The 20,088-nt window shown below is 47.4% G+C and overlaps 1 protein-coding gene across 2 annotated transcripts in view; it reads right to left on the bottom strand.

Annotated features, from left to right (window-relative positions):
- The window catches only part of ZNF592 (zinc finger protein 592), a 46,967-nt gene that overhangs the window by 12,377 nt on the left and 14,502 nt on the right, over positions 1-20,088 (bottom strand). The window contains exons 2-3 of one of the 2 annotated variants that reach the window (XM_040642837.1): positions 16,941-17,024; positions 5,499-7,761 (exon numbers count right to left, since the gene is read on the bottom strand). In XM_040642837.1, coding sequence (XP_040498771.1) covers positions 5,499-7,742 — 2,244 coding nt within the window. In that variant the 5' untranslated portion in view covers positions 7,743-7,761; positions 16,941-17,024. The remainder of the gene's footprint in view (positions 1-5,498; positions 7,762-16,940; positions 17,025-20,088) is intronic. The other variant, XM_040642838.1, reaches the window with a different exon arrangement.

Here is a 20,088-nt window from a genome sequence, read left to right as displayed (position 1 = left end):
AAAGATTCTCTCTTTCCCTCTCCCTCTCTCCCTCCCCACCAGCACACACGCAGGCACGCACATGCATGCACACTCTTGCTCGCTCGTTCTCTTAAATAAATCTTTATATGTATATAAAAACTAGAAAAACAGCATTCCCTAAAAATTGAAAAACAGAAACTAGATAACTTAACAATGTATCAAGTTGGTGACATAACCATATAGAAAAAAGACTTGTTCTCAGTGACCTTAAAAATGCAGTATTTTGACTTACACATCCTTACTGTGATCTACTCCAAGAGCAGAACAAACTACAAATACACCCTTGATTTTATGTAGTTGTCCTAATGTTAAAAATAATATTGATATTGATATTTCAAAATTTGCATGTATATATGTACGTGTGGTAGGAAAATCTTAGGAACCAAGATTTTCAGTATAAAATCAGTTACATAAAAACTCCATAATTTTACATTTGAATAACAGTATAAACTCATGATTTTTCTTCCCTTTTTTTTTTTAAAGTAGGCTCCATGCCTAATGTGGAGCTCAAACTCACAACCTCAAGATCAAGTGTCATGTGCTCCACCCCCAATTTCTCCTTCTTAAATACGTACACTTCTGGGGTGCCTGGGTGGCTCAGTTGGTTAAGTGTCTGCCTTTGGTTCAGGTCATGATCTCAGGGTCCTGGGATCGAGCCCTGTGTCGTCTCCCTGCTCAGCAAGGGAGTCTGCTTCTCCCTCTCCCCCCCCCGCCGGCTTGTGCTCTCTCTTGCTCACTCATTCTCTCTCTCAAATAAATAAAATCTTTAAAAAAAATACATATACTTCTTGGGGTGCCTTGGCTGGCTCAGTGAGAAAAGCATGCAACTCTTGATCTCAGGGTCACAAGTCTGAGCCCCACACTGAGTGTAGAGATTAAATAAATAAAACTTTTTCAATAAATAAATAAATACAATAAAAACATCTACTTCTCAGCTCTGGCCACTGCAAAGGCCTAGTAGCAGACACGCCCAGCAAGCATCTCTGGTACCCAGAATGCAACGTCTAAATGCCACTCCTCACTGCAAGAAACCTGGCTCTTGGGAGGATGGCCGATCCCAAGTTAAGCACAAGAAATGTACCCAGGATATCTTGTTGGGACTGAAAGTAAGGAAGCTTCTCAGGCTTCATGAGTTCATGTCCACAGGACGTAGGGGCCAGCCTGACGGGGCTCCACGACCAAAGATGAAACAGCCTGACCGTGGAAAAGCAACTGACCACAACACACCAAACACATGAAAACCAATGAGTTCACTGTAAGGACAACAGAGGAGGCCACCTCACGCCCATTAGAGTGCCTATCATCGAAGGCAAGCAAACAAACAAACAGACAAAACAGAAAATGACAGGTGTTGGCAAGGATGTGGAGAAATTGGAACCCTCGTGCACTGTTGGCAGGAATGTGAAATGGTGCAGCCGCTGTGGAAAACAGCAAGGGGGGGGTTTCCTCAAAAGATTAAAAATAGATTTACCATATGATCTAGCCATTCCACTTCTGTGTACATGCCTGGAAGAATGGAAAGCAGATTCTCCAAAAGATATTCGTACACCATGTTCACAGCAGCACTATTCAAGCAATACCCAAGGGGTGGAAGCAACCCCAGTGTCCATCAATGGATGAGGGGATAAACAAAATGCGGTATAAACATGCAATGGAATACTATTCAGCCTTGAAAAGGAAGGAAATCCAGTCACATGCCACAATATAGGTGAGCCTGAGGACATTACGTCAAGGGCAATAAGCCAGTTCCAAAAAAACAAGCACTGTACGATTCCACTATGTGAGGTACATGGAATGAAATTCATAGACAGAAAGCAGAAGGCTGGTTGCCAGCGGCAGGAGGGAGGGGGGAATGGGGAGCTGTTTAATGGGTATAGAGTTTCAGTTTTGCAAGATGACAAGAGTTCTGAAAACTGATTGCACAACAGTGTGAATGTACTTAACGCTACCGAACTGTACACTTAAAAATGGTGAAAATGGTAAACTAATGCTATGTGAATTTTACCACAATTTTTTTTTTAAACAATAGAGGACAGACTCTTGATACACTACTTGAGACTATTAGGACATCAACTCACTACTGTAAAAACTGTTAACTAAGGGAAACAAATTAAGTATATATCCCCTTTTCCAACATAAACCATATTTCAAGGTAACCACATTGTCCTCATCAAAGAAGGAAAGATAGTTTGCACAGAATTCCAACTAATAACTGAGAAAGAAATAATAAAATTACAAAACACCCTTCTTCAACTCCTAATAAAATTACTGACTCAAGGAGCAATTATTAATGAGCACTAAAATAATTAGGTGAAAGATAGGGAACTTTACAATGAAGGAACCAGAACATCCCCACCCAAACTCACTGATCATGTTTAGTATCATTAAAACTGAGACAATCAAGGACTCTGTGCCTCCCTGAAGTCATGAAATATGAAGAACATGATACTCCCCTCTGCAAAACTGCCTATTTCTAGTCTTTATTGCGAATTTCTGATCGACAGATAAAATATATGGGGTATTGAAGAATGAATTAATTGTATAAGGAAGCATCAGTCAAACCTATAATCATCCTGAAAAATTCTCAGGACACATGAACCAGTTTCCTCAACCAATCAATGATATGAAAAACAAAGTGGGGGGGGTCTGGCAGGGTAGAGTGGGAAGTGGTATAGTTCTAGACTAAGAAATTTAAAAGACAAGAACAAATGCTAACATGTGGTCCCTGTTTGGATCCTGATTCAAAACAAGCCCAACTACCATATGCACCCCAATGTTCATAGCAGCTCTGTCCACAATAGCTAAATCGTGGAAGGAGCCGAGATGCCCTTCAACAGATGACTGGATTAAGAAGATGTGGTCCATATATACAATGGAATATTACTCAGCTATCAAGAAGAACGATTTCTCAACATTTGCTGCAACATGGACGGCACTGGAGGAGATAATGCTTAGTGAAATAAGTCAAGCAGAGAAAGACAATTATATGGTTTCTCTCATCTATGGAACATAAGAACTAGGAAGATCGGTAGGAGAAGAAAGGGATAAAGAAGGGGGAGTAATCAGACGGGGGAGAGAAGCATGAGAGACTATGGACTCTGAGAAACAAACTGAGGCCTTTGGAGCGGAGGGGGTAGGGGAATGGGATAGGCTGGTGATGGGTAGTAAGGAGGACACGTATTGCATGGTGCACTGGGTGTTATACGCAACTAATGAATCATCGAACTTTACATCAAAAACCAGGGATGTACTGTATGGTGACTAACATAATAAAAAAATATTTAAAAAAACAAACAAGCCCAACTATAAAAAGATCATTTTGACATGAAAGGAAAACTTATATATGGACTTGTATTAGATAACATTAAGGAACTGTTCATTTTGTTGGTTGTGACAATGACATTATAGTTAAATAAAAGCTTAAGACCAAGAAGAAGCAGTCTGTCTATGCTGACATCCCAACAAGGTGGCTGGGAATGCAGGAAGCCCCCCCCGCCGCCCCTGCAGGGGGAGGCGTATCCAGTGCAGGGGAGAAGTCGGAAGGCCTGCGTGTGCTCCCCTACAGTCCCTACACCAACTAGAGTGAAGCCCAGACCCACTCCATCCATGTACCCCCTTCCCTGCATATGGCCTGAAGCCTGGGTACTGTCTCAGGAAACCACCAGCCAGCAAGGTTAGGTTTTGACCCCAGACCTCAAACCTTGCCCTTTCCCTGAGACTCTAAGACCACATTTACTGGCAGGAGATTTTGTGAGGGATCTGCGCTGGGCTGAGAGAAGCCTGACGGCCTTCCTGGGTCCCCTCTCCCTTTCTTGTCTGGGGCCCAGCTCCCACTAGAGGAGAAGATGCAGGATGGGAGGGGTGTCAGCCGGGGATCCTACACCCCAACCTCTGAGGGCTCAGATTTTAGAAGACAGGTAAGGAACAGTGTGGACAAACACCAAGCATCAGACCTCTGCTGACAACGGTTCTGATCACATGACCTAGAAGAAGTGGTCAGCTATGCGGGGACAGCTATGTGGGCACAGCCATGCGGGGAACAGCAAGAAGACCGAAGCCCCAAAGCAAAGGGCCGGGGTCGCCACACTCCATCTGACTCCTCAGAAGCACAATGCAAACTGAGGAGAGAAGGTGAAGATGGGAGGGGACAGAGAGCTTACAGCACCTCGCACAAGGGCCACAGGCCACCAAACTCCACCTCATGTCTCCTCCCCAGCGCTCCCCAGGCTCCACAACTCTGCTCCTCAAGCACGCTCTGCTCTTTCCCGCACCTCTGTTCCCTAAACCTGGAACACCCTCCCCCCAACTCTTCTTGCAGGTCCAACTCAAATGTCCCGGCCACGCATCACCTGTCCTCTGCCCCGAGTCACCGTGAGCTAATCCGTCCACGGCACCCTGTGCAACCCTGTCTACAAGCCTTTTAGCCCCAGACTTCGTCTGCCTCACACTGCAGCAGGTGGGCGGTGAGCCCTGTCCCTGCTGAGCCATGCGAGCCCCTGGAGGATCAGTGCGACTCACTCCCACCAGCACCCCTGGGCCAGACAAGGGAGCCTCCCTCCACACCGTGCGTGCTCAGAACACCTGCGCAAAGCTCCTCGCCCACCAGACAGGTGCACAGGCCCCTGCTGAACCACAGTAAAACGAGCTGCTTTGCTTTCCTCCCAGGCCTCTGCAGCCCTGGCTTCGGGCAGTTCAGGGAGGGGCGGGCTTGGCTGGATTGTGAAGAGTCACCTGGAGGAGGAGAAGGAGGAAGAGAACCTTCTAGAGGCCTACATCCACAGGACCTGGTGAGTACAGACAGCCACCAACATAGACAGTGCTAAAGGGTGTTTGCAGCAGAGACTGTCCTCAAAAAAACAAAAACCAATCTCATCGGCGTAACCAAGAATTGGAACAAGCAGAGAAACGTGGCTGTCTTCCTAGAGTGCCGGGGACGCAAATGAAAGAGGCCCCATAAGCCTCTGCCACAGCCTGCATGCCCAGCTACTCTCCTTCCTCAGCCCCGCCTCGGCCCTACTGCAGTCTCCCCACAGGGAACAACTCCATAAACACCCGGTTCTGAGAGTACAGACTCAGGTGCCGGGTGGTGATGCACCTACCTCGGCCCCCCAAGTTCTCTGGGCACGTGCAAAGCCCGTGCTGACACCTCCCAGAGACCAGGGGGCCGTCCAGCAGAGCCCAGCCCAGGCAGGACCGTGGGCCCCGCCCACCCGCCCAGTAGCGGGAGCTGATCAGAATGTGCGGCGTGCCCACAGACACAGATGGTCAATCTTCCGAGTCTCCCCTGAGTTGGGGGCAGGACCCTTTCCCCAGTAAACACCAAGCACTATGCATTCCGGAGGGTCACTAACCATCAAGCCAGACGTCTTCTTCTAAGACTCCTAGTGCCCCTGCATCAGGGAGCTTTTCTCCATGCCCAATCATGGAGCTCGTGAAAACCAGGGGTCTGACAGCCATCGCAGGAAGGGTCTGCTTACCAGCCCCTCGGTTTCCTCCGTCGTCCTCTGGAAATGTGCAGCCATAGCCATGTAGTCGCGTATCTGCCTGTGACACTCGAGACACTTGATTCCGTGCCGGATGAGCCTCACGGGGTCCGGGTAGAGCGGCAGAGCTGGGAGGGTTGGGCTGGCAGTGCCCGAAGTGAGGCCGGGTTTGGGGGAGGCCGGGGGCGCCGGGGCTGCTGGTGCCGGGGAGTTGGCAGGGGCTGCCACAAACATCTGGTCCACGGAGATGGGCTTCACGAGCAGCTGCGAGCACTGCATGACCAGCCCCTTGCTCTTGTGGTCGCGGGCGTGCCGGAGCAGGCTGCACTTGTTGAAGAAGAGCAGCGTCTGGGAGCACAGAGTGCACAGCACCTCGATGTGGACGCTCCGCCGGCCGTAGTGCTGGCTCAGGCTCTTCTCTAAGGCAAACGCGTCCCCACACTCCAGGCAGCAGTAGCCACTGGCCGGCACATGGATCCTGCTGTCCGCGGGTGGGCTGAGATTTGGCGCGTAGAGGGGCACGGGGTTGGAGCTGTGGAGGACCTTGTTGAAGACCTCCACAACCAGCGGGGCGGCCTTCTTCACCTGGTGGACCAGGGGCACCGACATCTGCGGGAGCTGAGGCTGGCTCCGCCGCTGCGCCGAGGACTTGGCCGTCACGGACGCGGCAACACTGTGGGGGACGAGGTTCAGGTTGGCCAGGTGCACGGCCTTGGGCAGGAGGTTGGCAGGGGCCAGGGCGGAGGCCTGCAGCGCCGCGCTCTGCTGTGGCTTCTTGCCTGTCTGTGAGCCGGGGGCAGCCCCCTTTGGGACCCGGGACCCGGAGCTGCCACAGGGAGATGCAGATTCGCTGGCCTTGGGCATGCTCTCGTCCCCTTTCTTGTCACCCTGGGGGCTCCCGGAATTTGAGCCCACCTCAGGAGAGTGCGCCACTGCCGGCAAGGCAGTGATCTCGTCCTCTGGCGCCTCGCTCGGGGCCTCGGCAACGGCACTCCCTAGGGGTGATCCAACGGGGGACTTACTGGGATCGTCGGGGTCTGGCAGGATCCTCGTGACAGTCCGTTTGATTTCCCCCGATGACGTCTTAATGGTTTTGATTCTAACTTTGGGAATTGCTGGTGGGGAGCTGGCAGCCACTGAAGGGGAGCCTTTGCTGCTGCTGTCACTGCAGATGCTCCGAGGGCTGTCTGATGGCTTGATATTCTTTCTAGTGGCCTCCAGAGGGCTCCGGGGACTCTTTGGTGACTTAGGCATTTTGGGGCTACCTTTGGAGCCCTCTTTAGTGGGCCCTGAGGGATCCTTTGCGTGGCCGGCCTGATCCTCTTTGGTGACACTGGCCACTCTTTTGGCCTGCAGGGCCACCAAAGCTGCAACACAAGAGGAAAGCTTGGAGTGAGCTGGCTTCAGACGCTGCCTAGGGGGGACTGACGAGCAAGTACCAAGTTCCAGGGCAAGCCCCTTCGGCTCTCCAATACTGTTGCTGGGGTGGCTGTTGAATTCCAAAGCTTCCCCAAAGAATCGACTGGCATCCAGCTCCTTGTGAGGCTCCCCCACCTTCTGCCCACCTCGCTCCTGCTCCTGTTGACTCCCCAAGGGCAGAGGTTCCGGCTTGGGCTCCTTCTTACAGAAGTGATCAAACATATGGAGCTCTGGGACTGGAAACTTAGCCAGAGCCTCCAGGACTGGGCCCCCCACAGGCCCACACCCAGGAGGGGGTGGAAAATAACCGTCAGAGTGCTTGGGCTTCATTCCAAACCCATTATCTTTGATGGCATCCTCAGGTTCTGGGCTAGAGATTGGACTGAACTGGTTAAAGGTCGGTAACGGCTCTGACTTGGAAGGTTCTAGCTTGCCAGGGAAACTCCTGGCACTGTCTCCGTTCATGAAAGTGGAATCAAACTTCCCACAGTTGTGACCCAGGTTGTGAGGATCTGGAGGCAGGTCCGAGCCCCGGAATCCATTGTGTAGGAGGCTGGGAGCAATGTGGTCTTTCTCCGCGTCAAACGACTCCTGGCGGCTGGTGTTCTTGACAATGACACTCACGGCCGGCACATCTGAGGATGATCCTGAGTGAGACAAGGACACACTCTCATCCATGCACATGCCTGGAGGTTTGAGGGGACTCTCATTCTCCTCACTGGGTGTCTGGATGGCCTCCTTGGCATCAAGGCTGGTGGGGTCTGGGATGTCAAACGCAGCCAGAAGGTCATCAAAATCTGGAGTTTTCATGTCCCCCATGGCTGGATGCTGGCAAGGGCTACAATAGAAACAGAACAGAATCGGTGATTCCCCAGGATCCCCCTGGACTCCGGCCAGCATCATCTTCATCACACTAACACGCACACAGCCAGGACGCACATACAGGAACCCCCAGACTCTGGGAAGCCACACACCTGACTTTTACCCCAACAGGTTTCCAAAATGCTGGACATCGGGGGAGGGGTGGAAAGAGGTTTATATGCAGTGACAAGCCCGTCAGGCCAGCCCTAAACATCAATACCTGGAAATTCCTGGCTGACTGCACAGCCAAGAAAGAGAGAGCACTCATACCACACTCCCTCAATCCCTCAGAGACTATCGACACTCCCTAATCATGGGCACTAGCAAAAAACCAATCACTGAGACCTTAAAAAACAAAAAAACAAGCATGGCTTAGCACCTCTTTTCTTTGGAAAACTTCTGATTCATAGATGAGATGTAGCTATAACTTCTGCTAATTTAACTCCTAGTATTTAATCATTAATTTTGTAATTTTGGATTTTTGCTGAATGAATCCAATCAAATCCAAGATGATTTGCTATTACCAAGATTTATGCTAACTGTCTCATAAATAAACTCCAGCAAATTATATCATCTTGTAGGCCTTTTTTTTCTCTAGTCAGTGTCTGCTTGAATCCTTCATTTTCACCTAAAACTGTTATTGGCTGGCAAATGGATCATGAAATGTGAGGGGCAGAGGGACTCTCAAAGCCTCACGTGGTTATCAAATGGGCCAGGGAACAGTGTCAGGGAAGTCCCAAATTTTATTTTAACTTAATAGACAAAGAGAAGACAATCCAGCTGTTTCCGTCACGCTCTGGAGCAGAACCACAGCACTGATGTGACAGAGGAAAGCCAAGGCCTAGGAAAGAGGCCTCCCGTCAGGAAATCCCTGTAACGCTCAGCTAGCTGGCTCCAACCTGCTGGAAAGAGGAAGAAAAACCCCACCATCTCCCTTGTTCGGCCACAAATCCTCCATCTGTTTCAACACCTCAGAGCCTTGCTTGTGTATTTCTTGCCCCATGCTTATACTGAAAACCTGTCTGGATGCAGAACGACAAGACTCCTTCAGAAAGCACTACAGTGGCTGCACAGAACCAGACAGGTGGCAAATCCTGAGGTCCAGGAACCCTAAGGCCAATGTTCTTAGCCTAAGAACAAAAATCCCCAAAAGCTATATACAAAAATATACAGCATTATTAAAACAACACAAAAGAGACAAACACACACACAGAATCTAAATGTCCAAGAACAGGGAATGATTAAATAATTGATAGACTATTATGCAGCCATTAAAAATCCTAATTATGACACTTGCACAGCAACATGGAAAATTACTTATAGTGCTAAGGCGCCTGGCTGGCTCTGTCAGTGGAGCGTGCAACTCTTGATCTCAGGGTTGTGGAGTTCTAGCCCCACGCTGGGGGTAGAGTTTACTTAAAAATAAAAAAATCTTTTTTTAATAATTTCTTTTAAGATTTTATTTACTTATTTGAGAGACAGAGAGAAAGCACGGCTGGGGGGAGTGGAAGGCAGAGGGAGAGGGAGAAGCAGACTCCCTGCTGAGCAGGGAGCTTGACATGGGGCTTGATCCCAGGACTCTGGGATCATGACCTGAGCCGAAGGCAGACGTTTAACCTACTGAGCCACCCATGTGTCCCCCAAAATTAAAAATCTTAAAAAAAAATCACTCATAGTGTTCAGTTAAAAAAAAAAAAAAAAACGACTAATACCAAAACACTGTCAGACTAGAACATATGTAAAACTAACTATGCATTTGAGCCAAGATTAAAAGAAAGAGAAAACTAATTATGCAGGGGGGTGGGATTACTGGTGGGTTATTTTTTCAAAACTCTTTTTGTGCTGATAGATTGCTTTTATAATTTAAAAAGGGGTAAATAAAAGGGGAAAAAAACATTTAAAACCACAGGGGAGAGGCACCTGGGTGGCTCAGTCAGTTGAGCATCTGCCTCTTGATTTCGGCTCCGGTCATGATCTTGGGGTCCTGGGATCCAGCCCTGCATGAGGCTCTGCACTCAGCAGAAAGTGCTTGAGGATTCTCTCTCCCTCTCCCTCTGCCCCTCCCCCACTCACAGTTTTTTTTTTTTTCTCTCTCTCTCTCAAATAAATAAATATTTAAAAAAAATTTTTTTAAAAAGAACCACAGGGGAGCAGATGGCATAGCAGAGGTATACCTGTTACCACCCCCTGGGATCAACAGGTTTGCAGGTTTGGTTTCTTGCCCCCCCAACCCCCAACAAAACACATCTGCCTGCTTCAGAGTTCTCACAGAAAATGAAAAATACCCACCTCTGGGAATATATCCAATTATGGTAGACAATAATAAAGTGAAATACCAATTATCTAAACTAAATATGATTGGCAAGATATCTCTTTGAAATGAGGTGTAAAGTTCCTTGACACAAATGACTGCCTCCTGGGAAGAGGAGCCCATAAGCAAGCAGAATATACTGGCTATCAGTGCGAGCACTAACATCCCCAAACCAAGTAAAACATTAGGCAGGTGGATCCTAACTGTACGGAAATGCCTCTGTGATATTTGCTGTGTAAGTTTATTTCTTTCCCTCTCCCCCCCCTTTTTTTTTTTACAGTCTAGGGGACAAAAAGATTGAGGGAGAAGGGCAGAGTGGATTGGTCTTTTTAAGGAGCTGAGAAAAGCTGGTGTGAAGTCACAGGAGCTTATAGCAGAGAGAGACGACATCAGAAGAAGTAAGGTTCTCCATACAGGGAAATCTCAGGGATTGGCTGAGAATGGTCAGAGAGAAGGCAAGGTATGTTTGGCTGGGAAAATCAGAGCAGGGAAATGGTCTGGCAGCTCAGCATCAGCAGCAGGAAAAACCTTTCTAACCTTTGGATCTTAAATACCAAAGCTGACATTTTAAAAAGCCAAAGATCAAGTCCTGTTTTCTATTTACTCACAGTAGGGAAAACCGAAAACAGCAGCAATCAATAGCAGTGAATAAGGGACTCATGGTGTACCTACCTATTTGTATTTCTTTAAACCTTGTCCTAAAGGAAGTGTCACATTGCTTATAAGTAGAGAAGAGAAATTAATCAAAATGTACCCTGTTATCAAAGCAAAGGAAGAAACTGTACAGAAAAAGACCACCAATAAAAAGTTCTAGTCATCAAAAATCTGCCAGCACTGGAGTATCTGTAACGTGACAGTAACTCCCATTCTTGTCTTTACTTATAGAGAAGGCCCTTACGAGGCAGTAAGTAAAAGATAAGCAGCCCACTAGGAAAATGAGCAAAAGTGGTGAGCACACAAGTAAAAAAAAGAAACACAAGTGGACAGTGAATACATAAAAAAAAAGCTGCTACCTCACAAGAAATTAGAGAAATACAGATTAAAATAATGAGAAGCCATTTGACCAATGTGGCTTACCAAATTGACCAAAGTTTTCAAAAATTCCTGGGGGCACTTGGGAGGCTCAGTCAGTTAAGCGCCTGCCTTTGGCTCAGGTCATGATCTCAGGGTCCTGGGATGATGCCCGGGTGTCGGGTTCCCTGCTCAGCGGGGAGTCTGTTTCTCCCTCTCCCTGCTGCTCCCTCTGCTTGTGTTCACGTGCTTGCTCGCTCTCTCTCTCTTTCTCTCTCTCTCTCGTGCCCTCTCTTAAATAAGTAAATAAAATTTTTAAAAAGTAATAATTCCTGGTATTGGCAGATATGGCAAAGTAAACATTCCATTTCTTTCTCTTTTTTTCTTTAAAGTAGGCTCCATGCCCAGCATGAAGCCCAAGGCAGGGCTCAAACTCACAACCGTGAGATCAAGACCTGAGCTGAGCTCAAGAGTCAGACACTTAACCACCTGAGCCCCCCAGGGACCCCTGCAATGTAAGCATTTTGAAGACAGTATAAACTGATAAACCCTGTCTTAAGGGCAATTTAGCAATGCATACATACGGCTCAATAATCCCACTTACAGAAATTTATCCTAAGGAAATACAGGTGCATGTGACAAAGATAATCACTGCAGAGTTATTTATAACAAAATTACTTCATAACAAAAAATGAGACACAAAGTTCCAACGATAGAAAATTGGCTCAACACGAGAGACTATGGACTCTGGGAAACAAACTGAGGGTGTTAGAGGGAAGGGGTGGGGGATGGGCCAGCCCAGTGACAGGTATTAAGTATTGCATGGAGCACTGGGTGTTCTATGCAAATAATGAATCATGGAACACTACATCAAAAACTGATGTACTGTATGGTGACAAACATACCATAATAATAAAAAAAAAGAAAATTTGTTCAATAAATTATAGTATATTAACACATTAAATACTAGACATCATTAGAGCACAGTAGTTTCAGCTATGAGAAATACTCCTGATACAAAGTAGGGGGAAAGGATACTGTAGTGTATAGACAGTACAATCTCTATTTAAAACAAAAGATTTTTATTATATACAGTGTTTATGAAAAGCGCTAGAGGAACACTAACATCTTAAAAGTATCTCAACAGATGATGAGATTATTTTCTTTCTTTTGTTTATCTGCTTTTTCAAATTATTTATTCCAACTATTTATTTCAAGTTGTACTGCTTATGTAATTTTATTAAATTATATTTTTAATACACACAAAGAAGAAGAAATTAGGAAGGCCAAGACATTTGAGAAGCTTTTTACTGAGGACTCCAAACATCACTAATATAAAATCCTTAAAGCACATCTGGCATGACTCAGCAGGAGAGCACCGGCTAGAAAATCAGTGAACTAAGAACTTAACTGACATGAAAAGTGTAGTCCAAATGGAAAGCCTCAGCATGCCAGTGTCTGCAACCTGCTGCAGGCTGGGAAGCACAAATCTCACGCCGCACTGCCCAGTTTGCCAGGGACAGCATCTGGGACCAGAGCCTGGGTCTGGCCTCCACCTAGAAAGCCTGCTCACCCTGCGGAGCACTCAGCAGGGAGTACCCCCGAAGCATCCGAACAGAGGAGGTCCAGGCATGGTAAGCTCAGCAAGTGATCTAGAGGGGCCCAGCTGCCGGGCACGGCAGGCCCCCCGTTCCTGTGGCCTGGGCTACCCTTGCTACCACGTATGCCGCCCCACGGGTGTGGAGAGCAGCACCAGGGCTGTCAGGAGGCACTGTGCCCTCTCCTGATGAGCTTCTCTGCAGGGAGATCTGGACACTGAAAATACACAGATAGACAGACAGACAGATCCCTATTGTTTATTACAGGATCTACTACTTGCCCAAGAAATGTTATCAAACACTTCCGTAAACATGTCAACAGATGAGGGAGAGGGAACACCTTAATTCTGGAAGGATCTCATCAGGCCTAATTAGTCTGTTAGAAGTCTTTGAGGGGGTAGGAACAATAGGATTATGGCAGAACTAGTAGGCAGAATCTCCACAGACTCAAAATGTCAAAACGTCACCAAAAAACAATTTTAGAACAACTGAATTCCATACAACTTGGGTGAATGTATGTTGCATGCATGTGTGTGTGAGAGAGAGTGTGATTGTCACTTATGGGGAACCACAAACAGTGGAGTTTTAAACTCATGGACCAGTTCTGGACTCGAGCTTAATACTTTCATAAATTACCTGGAATGGTAGTTCCCCCTCCCATAGGTGGACCCAATTGTAGCTACATATGTGGTCCCAATGACCAGCCATTAAATACACCACTATTGGGACACCCGGATGGCTCAGTCAGCTGAGCGTCCCGTTCTTGATTTCAGCTAGGGTCATGACCTCAGGGTTGTGGGATCGAGCCCCACATCGAGCTCTGAGCTGCGGAAGGAGCCTGTTTGGGATTCTCTCTCTCTCTCTCCCTCTGACCCTCGCCCACCTTCTCAAAAAACAAAACAAAACAGAAATAAAACCCATCACTACTGGGGCGCCTGGGTGGCTCGGTGGGTTAATATATACATATATAATACATAATAAATGCACACATACATATGTATCACATACATACCTACCACTACCAAATGAGGGCCTGAGAAAAAATTAATTTAAAAAGGAGGTCTCATATCCAAAATGCTTTGGGAACCAATGATCTAGCAGAATATTAGGCTATAAGCTTCATGAGGGAAGAAGCTTGTCTGTCTCATTCGCCACTGCATTCTCCATTAGGTACTCAATAAATACACCGCCAAGCAATGAAGCGACACCTTCAAGATTGCAAATGGTCTTAAACTGTTGCAGAAATCAAAATGCAAAATTAAAAGACAATGAGTTCTCAGGAGGCTGCATGAAGGGGTGAAATTATGGTAAAGGAGAATCAGCGGAGGCCAATGTGAAGGAACATTTAGGGAAAAGCAATCCTAATGGCACTTTTAGAATAATGGGTTCTCAGCTATGCTGTTCAATAAAGAGGGCTGGCCATCAGCCAACATTGCATGTTTCATCACAAAAGGCCCAGAAAACACTGGGCATTATCAGAAAGAATACTGGAAACAAAATACAACTTGGGATCCGGCCCTTACTCAAAACCACTCAGTGTCCACAGCCGGATACGCTGTTCAGTTTTGGTTCCCTGCACCTTAAGAAAGACATAGCCACGTAGGAAGAGGTCCTAAGAGGTAAGACTGAAGTTATAAAGTAGATGGAAGAGCTTTCTAATAAGAGCTTAAAAATTAGAACTCTTTTATTCTGGAGAGATGAAGGTTTAGAGGAGAGGGAGAGGATGACTGACACGCACATTTATCATACCTCACACCTCAAAATACTAGAGAGGAAAGGGAAGCATCCTGAAGTTTGTAATAAAGATGTAGACAAATAACAAGATAACTTTACCCATTAGTCAGAAAATACACTGAAGGGGCGCCTGGGTGGCTCAGTTGTTAAGCATCTGTCTTCGGCTCGGGTCATGATCTCAGGGTCCTGGGATGGCGTCCTGCATCAGGCTCCCTGCTCAGCGGGGAGTCCGCTTCTCCCTCTCACTCTGCCCCTCCCCCCCAGGTCATGCTCTCTCTCTCTCTCAAATAAATAAAATCTTGGAAAAAAAAAGAAAAAATACACTGAAGTTGTTACACGTAAAATATATAAATGTAGTAACAGCCACACTTATTTGTATCCAGAAATTTAAAAAAAAAAAAAAAGGCTCTGAGGAACTAAGAACAAGGAATTGTCACAAAACCTATGAGCTTCCTTTCCCTCAGCATCGAAGGCTTTGAATTTCAAATAACATTAAACATGGTCATCTGTTTCCCTTAACAATATTAAGTTCAGTAATGGTAGATTAATAGAAGTTCAGAAACAGGACATCAAGGGGACAGAGGCACTCCAAAAACATAAAGAAAAATCTAATCTCTATTCAGTATATTGTTTAATAAGACAAGGAAGCAAACAACATGTTACAGATTTATACAATGAGAGTTAAAGGCAGGAAGATTCAAGGAACAATGGACTGGGAAACCGAAAAAATCAGTTTCCTTGAATTTGCCATTGCTTATTGGATAAAGGCTAGCAGGATGGATGTGTGTGTATTTTATAACCTGTGGGTACTCTTTACCCTGCTCCCCCACATGACTGAATACGGCTTACGTGCTGAGATAATCTGTTCATTATAATCTATTCATTCAATAACACATGTTCAATTATCGTTGTAACAGTTAAGAGTTTACAAAGGGGTAAGTGGAAGTTACCCTCAGCTTTCTCTTTTAGAAGGAGCATTCCAGGGGAAAACAGAGCAAAGAATAAGCCAAGCTGTATGGTGCACAGACAAAGCAAGCGAGCGAACTCGCATGCTTACTTAGAAGCAGTTGAGAGTGTGAGAAAATGCCTGGGTGGGTGGCCAGATGGGGGAACTTCTGTCCCAGGAATGGAAGCTAGGCAAGGGGAAAGACAGAACAAGCGAGCAAGCGTGAGAGTAAGCTGCTGTGCCGTTACTTGCAGGAGCTTTAGCTGGACTCTGGCTGAACAATGATGACAGCAAGACATCGAGCCCATGGGTGGTAGAGAAGGGAGCTCCGTGAAACCAAATGACATGGGAAAACCAGAATGAAGCCCCAGGCCAGGACCAGTAGAGCAAGAAGAGTAAGGAATGGTAAAGCCCAAGAACAGTTTTCGCCCCAATGCTGTCCACAATTACCTACGAGAAGATCTTGGGCACGCTTCATTTATCATGTACAATCAAACTAACATGAAGGATCTCTAAGTCCGTGAACAGGCCAGGCTACGATGGCCGGGCAAATTAACCTAAAACGATGGATTTCTACACAAAACTTCTGAAGTGGACAAGCAGACTCTTTCCCATAAACCTGGCCCTGCCCCCAAGTACACACCTGAGGCCTGCTTGTGGGTCTCAGGGGCCCCAGGGCACAGGTGTTGAGCTGGTCAGCAGCTGGGGCTTCATTTCCCGAAGCACCCGGTACTCAAATCGTCAGCAAAGGGCAGCCCAAAGAGATGCTCTACAGTACAAGAAAGCAGGTGCCCCAGTGGACAATGGACCCAGGCAAAACAGCAAAGCTTTTCGCTTGCCTTCTCTTCCATCTGGTCTTAGCCCCCTCCAGCACACACTCTGCCACAGAGATGTGCTCCTCAAGATACCTGCCCCTTCAGGAGATAGCTCCACGTCACCAGTCAGAGTGGAGAGCCTGTTCCCATCTGGTCTCTGCCCACCTCTCCAGCCACTTCCCAGGGTGCCTTTCATTCTCTGGTGGTTCTCACAGACTCCTCTGTGTCAGGGCCTGGGCTGTTTCTCCTGACTACAGAATACCTGATACCCCACCCCACTGGCCCCCAACACAGATCTGCCCGAGAACTCCTCCTCCACCTTCTCCATAGGCCTTCTCTGAGTGCTGCGACACCAGTCCCCTGCCCTCCTCCTCCCCCCACTTCCACTATGGCAGCGATTCCCACGGTGGGATGGGATCCTGAGGCTTCTCATCAGCCTATAAGCCTCTCCAAAGTTGGGGTCGTGTCCTTTACCTCTATTTCGGAGACCTAATACATGTGGTTCCCAGGGGGCAGGTAAACTGTCACTACTCATAGGTCCCTCCCAATGGTCCCTTTCAGGACGGTTCTTCAATGCCTCCCCAAACCCCACCTAACACACCTGCCCCTATTTGTCCTGCCCAAGGTGCCCTTCACCCCCAGAGGCAGCTTCTCCTCTCCTCCTCCAGGCCCTTCCACCCCAACCAAAAATCCCACTTTCCAGGAAGAGAATTATATTGCAAACATTCTAACAGGACTCACAGGATGTTAGAGCTGAAGGGGACCTCAGAAATGATCTGGTCCAGTGGCTTCCAAACACACGTCTGCAGACTGCTCCTGGTCTGACTGCAAAAGAACAACATGGGGAGTGACTTTCAAACACAGAACCCCAGGCTCCTACTACGGAATCGAGAGTCCACCAGTCTGGGATGGATCACTGCACTTTTTTTTAAAGCCTCCCCATTGATTCCAGTGCACTGGCCCAGTCCAACCTCTTCATTTTACACATGGAGAACTTGGGCTCAGAAAGGAGAGGGTCAGGAGGACCTGGCTGGCTCAGCTGGTGGAGCATATGATGCTTGATCTCAGTGTTGTGAGTTCGAGCCCACATTGGGTGTAGGGATTACTTAAAAATAAAACCTTAGGTGGGGCGCCTGGGTGGCACAGCGGTTAAGCGTCTGCCTTCAGCTCAGGGCGTGATCCCGGCGTTGTGGGATCGAGCCCCGCATCAGGCTCCTCTGCTATGAGCCTGCTTCTTCCTCTCCCACTCCCCCTGCTTGTGTTCCCTCTCTCGCTGGCTGTCTCTGTCTCTGTCAAATAAATAAAATCTAAATAAATAAATAAATAAATAAGACCTTAGGAAAAAAAAGATAGTGAAGGAAGGAAGAAAGAGAAGGAGGGAGAGAGAAAGGAAGACAGGTAGGCAGGTGGGTGGGTGGTTAGCTCAGCCATCAAACATTTACCAGATGCCAAGACATGCCTGGCACTGAGGACGTGAAGGGAAGGCCCAGCCCCTGCTCTCGAGTGCCCCCACACACGACCCACTGCAAACACCTGGCAGCCACACATCTGGGTGCCACAGAAGGCTCCTCGAGGGCACTGGCTTCCTATAGGCAAGGAAGGGAAAGGAACTTTCTGTGACTGGGGACACGTTAGTGTACTCCTTTATGCTCACTTTTGATTCCCTTACTCCTCTCAGAACATAACTTTTACTTTTGCTGTAGTTATTTCAGTAAATATTCTCTCTTCTGCTATTTCATAAGCCCCACTATAGGTACTCCCTAAATTACTGAACTGGTATCCCATCAATTCTAGATTTGGGTTTCTACTTGCATAGGCACCTCAAACTTAGTATGTCCAGAGTCTCTAGATTTCCCCCCTATAGCAGGTGACCACTCTGTCCTTCCAGTCGCTTAGGCCAGACTCGGCATACTTGAGTGCTCTCTTGCCTTCATACCCTGATTCCAATCCAAAGCAAATCCTGTCAAGAGCTCCTTCAAAATATCGCCAGATGCAACGATTTCCCACTGCCTCCAACCATCATCATCTCTCCTGGGTCCCCACAAAAGCCTGTCACCCTTGTCTCTGCTGCTCATTCTCAACACAGCAGCCAGAGTGCTGCTCTTAAAACACCCATCAGATCACACCCTTCCTCTCCTCGAACACAGTTCCATCTCCCGCAGGGTGAACTCCAGCCTTCACGCAGGGCAGCCTCCATGGCCTCTGTCCCCCACACCTCTCTGTCACCCAGTTGCCTCCAGGTGGACACAGGCCTCCACGCTTCCCTCAAGCATGCCCCTGCTCAGAGCCTTTGAGTCTACTGTTCCCTCTGCTTGGAATGTCCTTCCTCTCAGATCTCCAGGGGCTCAATCATCACTGCCACCAGCTCTTTACTCAAATATCCCTTCGTCAGGAGCCTTCCAGACCAGTGTACATAACATGCCAATCCCCACCCTCATCATCAATCTCACTCCTTTGCTTGCTTTCTCTTCAAAGCCCTTGCCACCACCTGACATGTTATATAATTGCTCATTCTCCACTGTCTCTGTATAACCTCCAGTGTGTTTATTGAAAGGTAATCCACCATCAGAAAGGGGGAATGAGTTGACAGGCTCACCTGTCCAGAAATAAGATTGCTTAAGGATAGTCACAGATTCCTGAGCAGGTTTATTACTAGTTAAGCAGTTGGCAGGTTTGCAACATAATTTATGTTTCACTTTTTAAAACTTTTTGTAAGCAGAGAGACCCTGAGTGGTGATGGGGCCTTGCCAGTGGGAAGGGGTCTGCCCAAAGTAGCACTTGTCTGTGAGTCCTGGACTCCTGCAGGGCGAAGTTCTATACGGGACTGGTGGAAAGTGCCTACTGGCCAACGTCCCCACGTCAACCGCCTTGAGGGTGGGATCAGTGTGACACCAGCAAAGAGGGAGGGCTATCTCCGAGAACCACAGGGAAGAGCAATGCAAAGAGGAGTCTTCAGTCTTAAGAAAAGGGGCTATAGGGGCACCTGGGTGGCACAGCGGTTAAGCGTCTGCCTTCGGCTCAGGGCGTGATCCCGGCGTTACGGGATCGAGCCCCACATCAGACTCTTCCGCTATGAGCCTGCTTCTTCCTCTCCCACTCCCCCTGCTTGTGTTCCCTCTCTCGCTGGCTGTCTCTATCTCTGTCGAATAAATAAATAAAATCTTAAAAAAAAAAAAAAGAAAAAAAAAAGAAAGAAAGAAAGAAAGAAAAGGGGCTATAACTCTGAATATACTAAAAACCACTGAAGTGTGTGCTTAAATAGGTGAATTGCATGCCATATGAATTTTATATCAATAAAGCTGTTATTTTTAAAGATAAAAAGAAGAGGGGATAAAAGGGGAGGGAGTTGGGATTAGGCAGCACTGGTCAGCTGACTGAGATGATACACAGGGAAACTAGGTATAGGCAACAAAGTTTAAACAGAGCTGAGAACTGAGACAAAAACTGATACTCTGTAACCAGCACCCCCTTTCCCTTTCCTTACTTGCAAACAGATCTTTGTACTCACTGGGCACTAGATTTTGTTAGAAAGCAACAGAACCCAGAGGCTAAGAAGAAAGAGGGACAGGACTCCTCTTTGTTCACACAGCATCCTCAAGGAGTCCCTCCCATGGAGTTTTGTAAAAGCATCATCTCCTGGTAGTAGGGACGCCCAAATTTAAGCAAGAAGCTGGTAGCCTCAGACTTGCTGGGAACCAAGCCTCTACTCCCTGAACAAAAGGGCCCCTGAAAAGAAAAAGTAGCCATTCCACAGGATTACTTTTTCCCTCATCTCTGGTACCCATGTGTTTGATGGCTCTGTGTGTGTCACCGGTCTCATCTACCACAGGCAAACTACAGGCCCAAAGATTCCAAAATAGAAAGGTTTTCGGGGGGGGGGGGGGGGGTG

This window comes from Ursus maritimus, unplaced genomic scaffold (assembly GCF_017311325.1).
Source record: "Ursus maritimus isolate PB19 unplaced genomic scaffold, ASM1731132v1 scaffold_27, whole genome shotgun sequence".
Taxonomy (NCBI): Eukaryota; Metazoa; Chordata; class Mammalia; order Carnivora; family Ursidae; genus Ursus; species Ursus maritimus.
The sequence above is the reverse complement of the archived record's forward strand: the minus strand, read 5'-3'. Positions and strand labels throughout refer to the sequence as shown.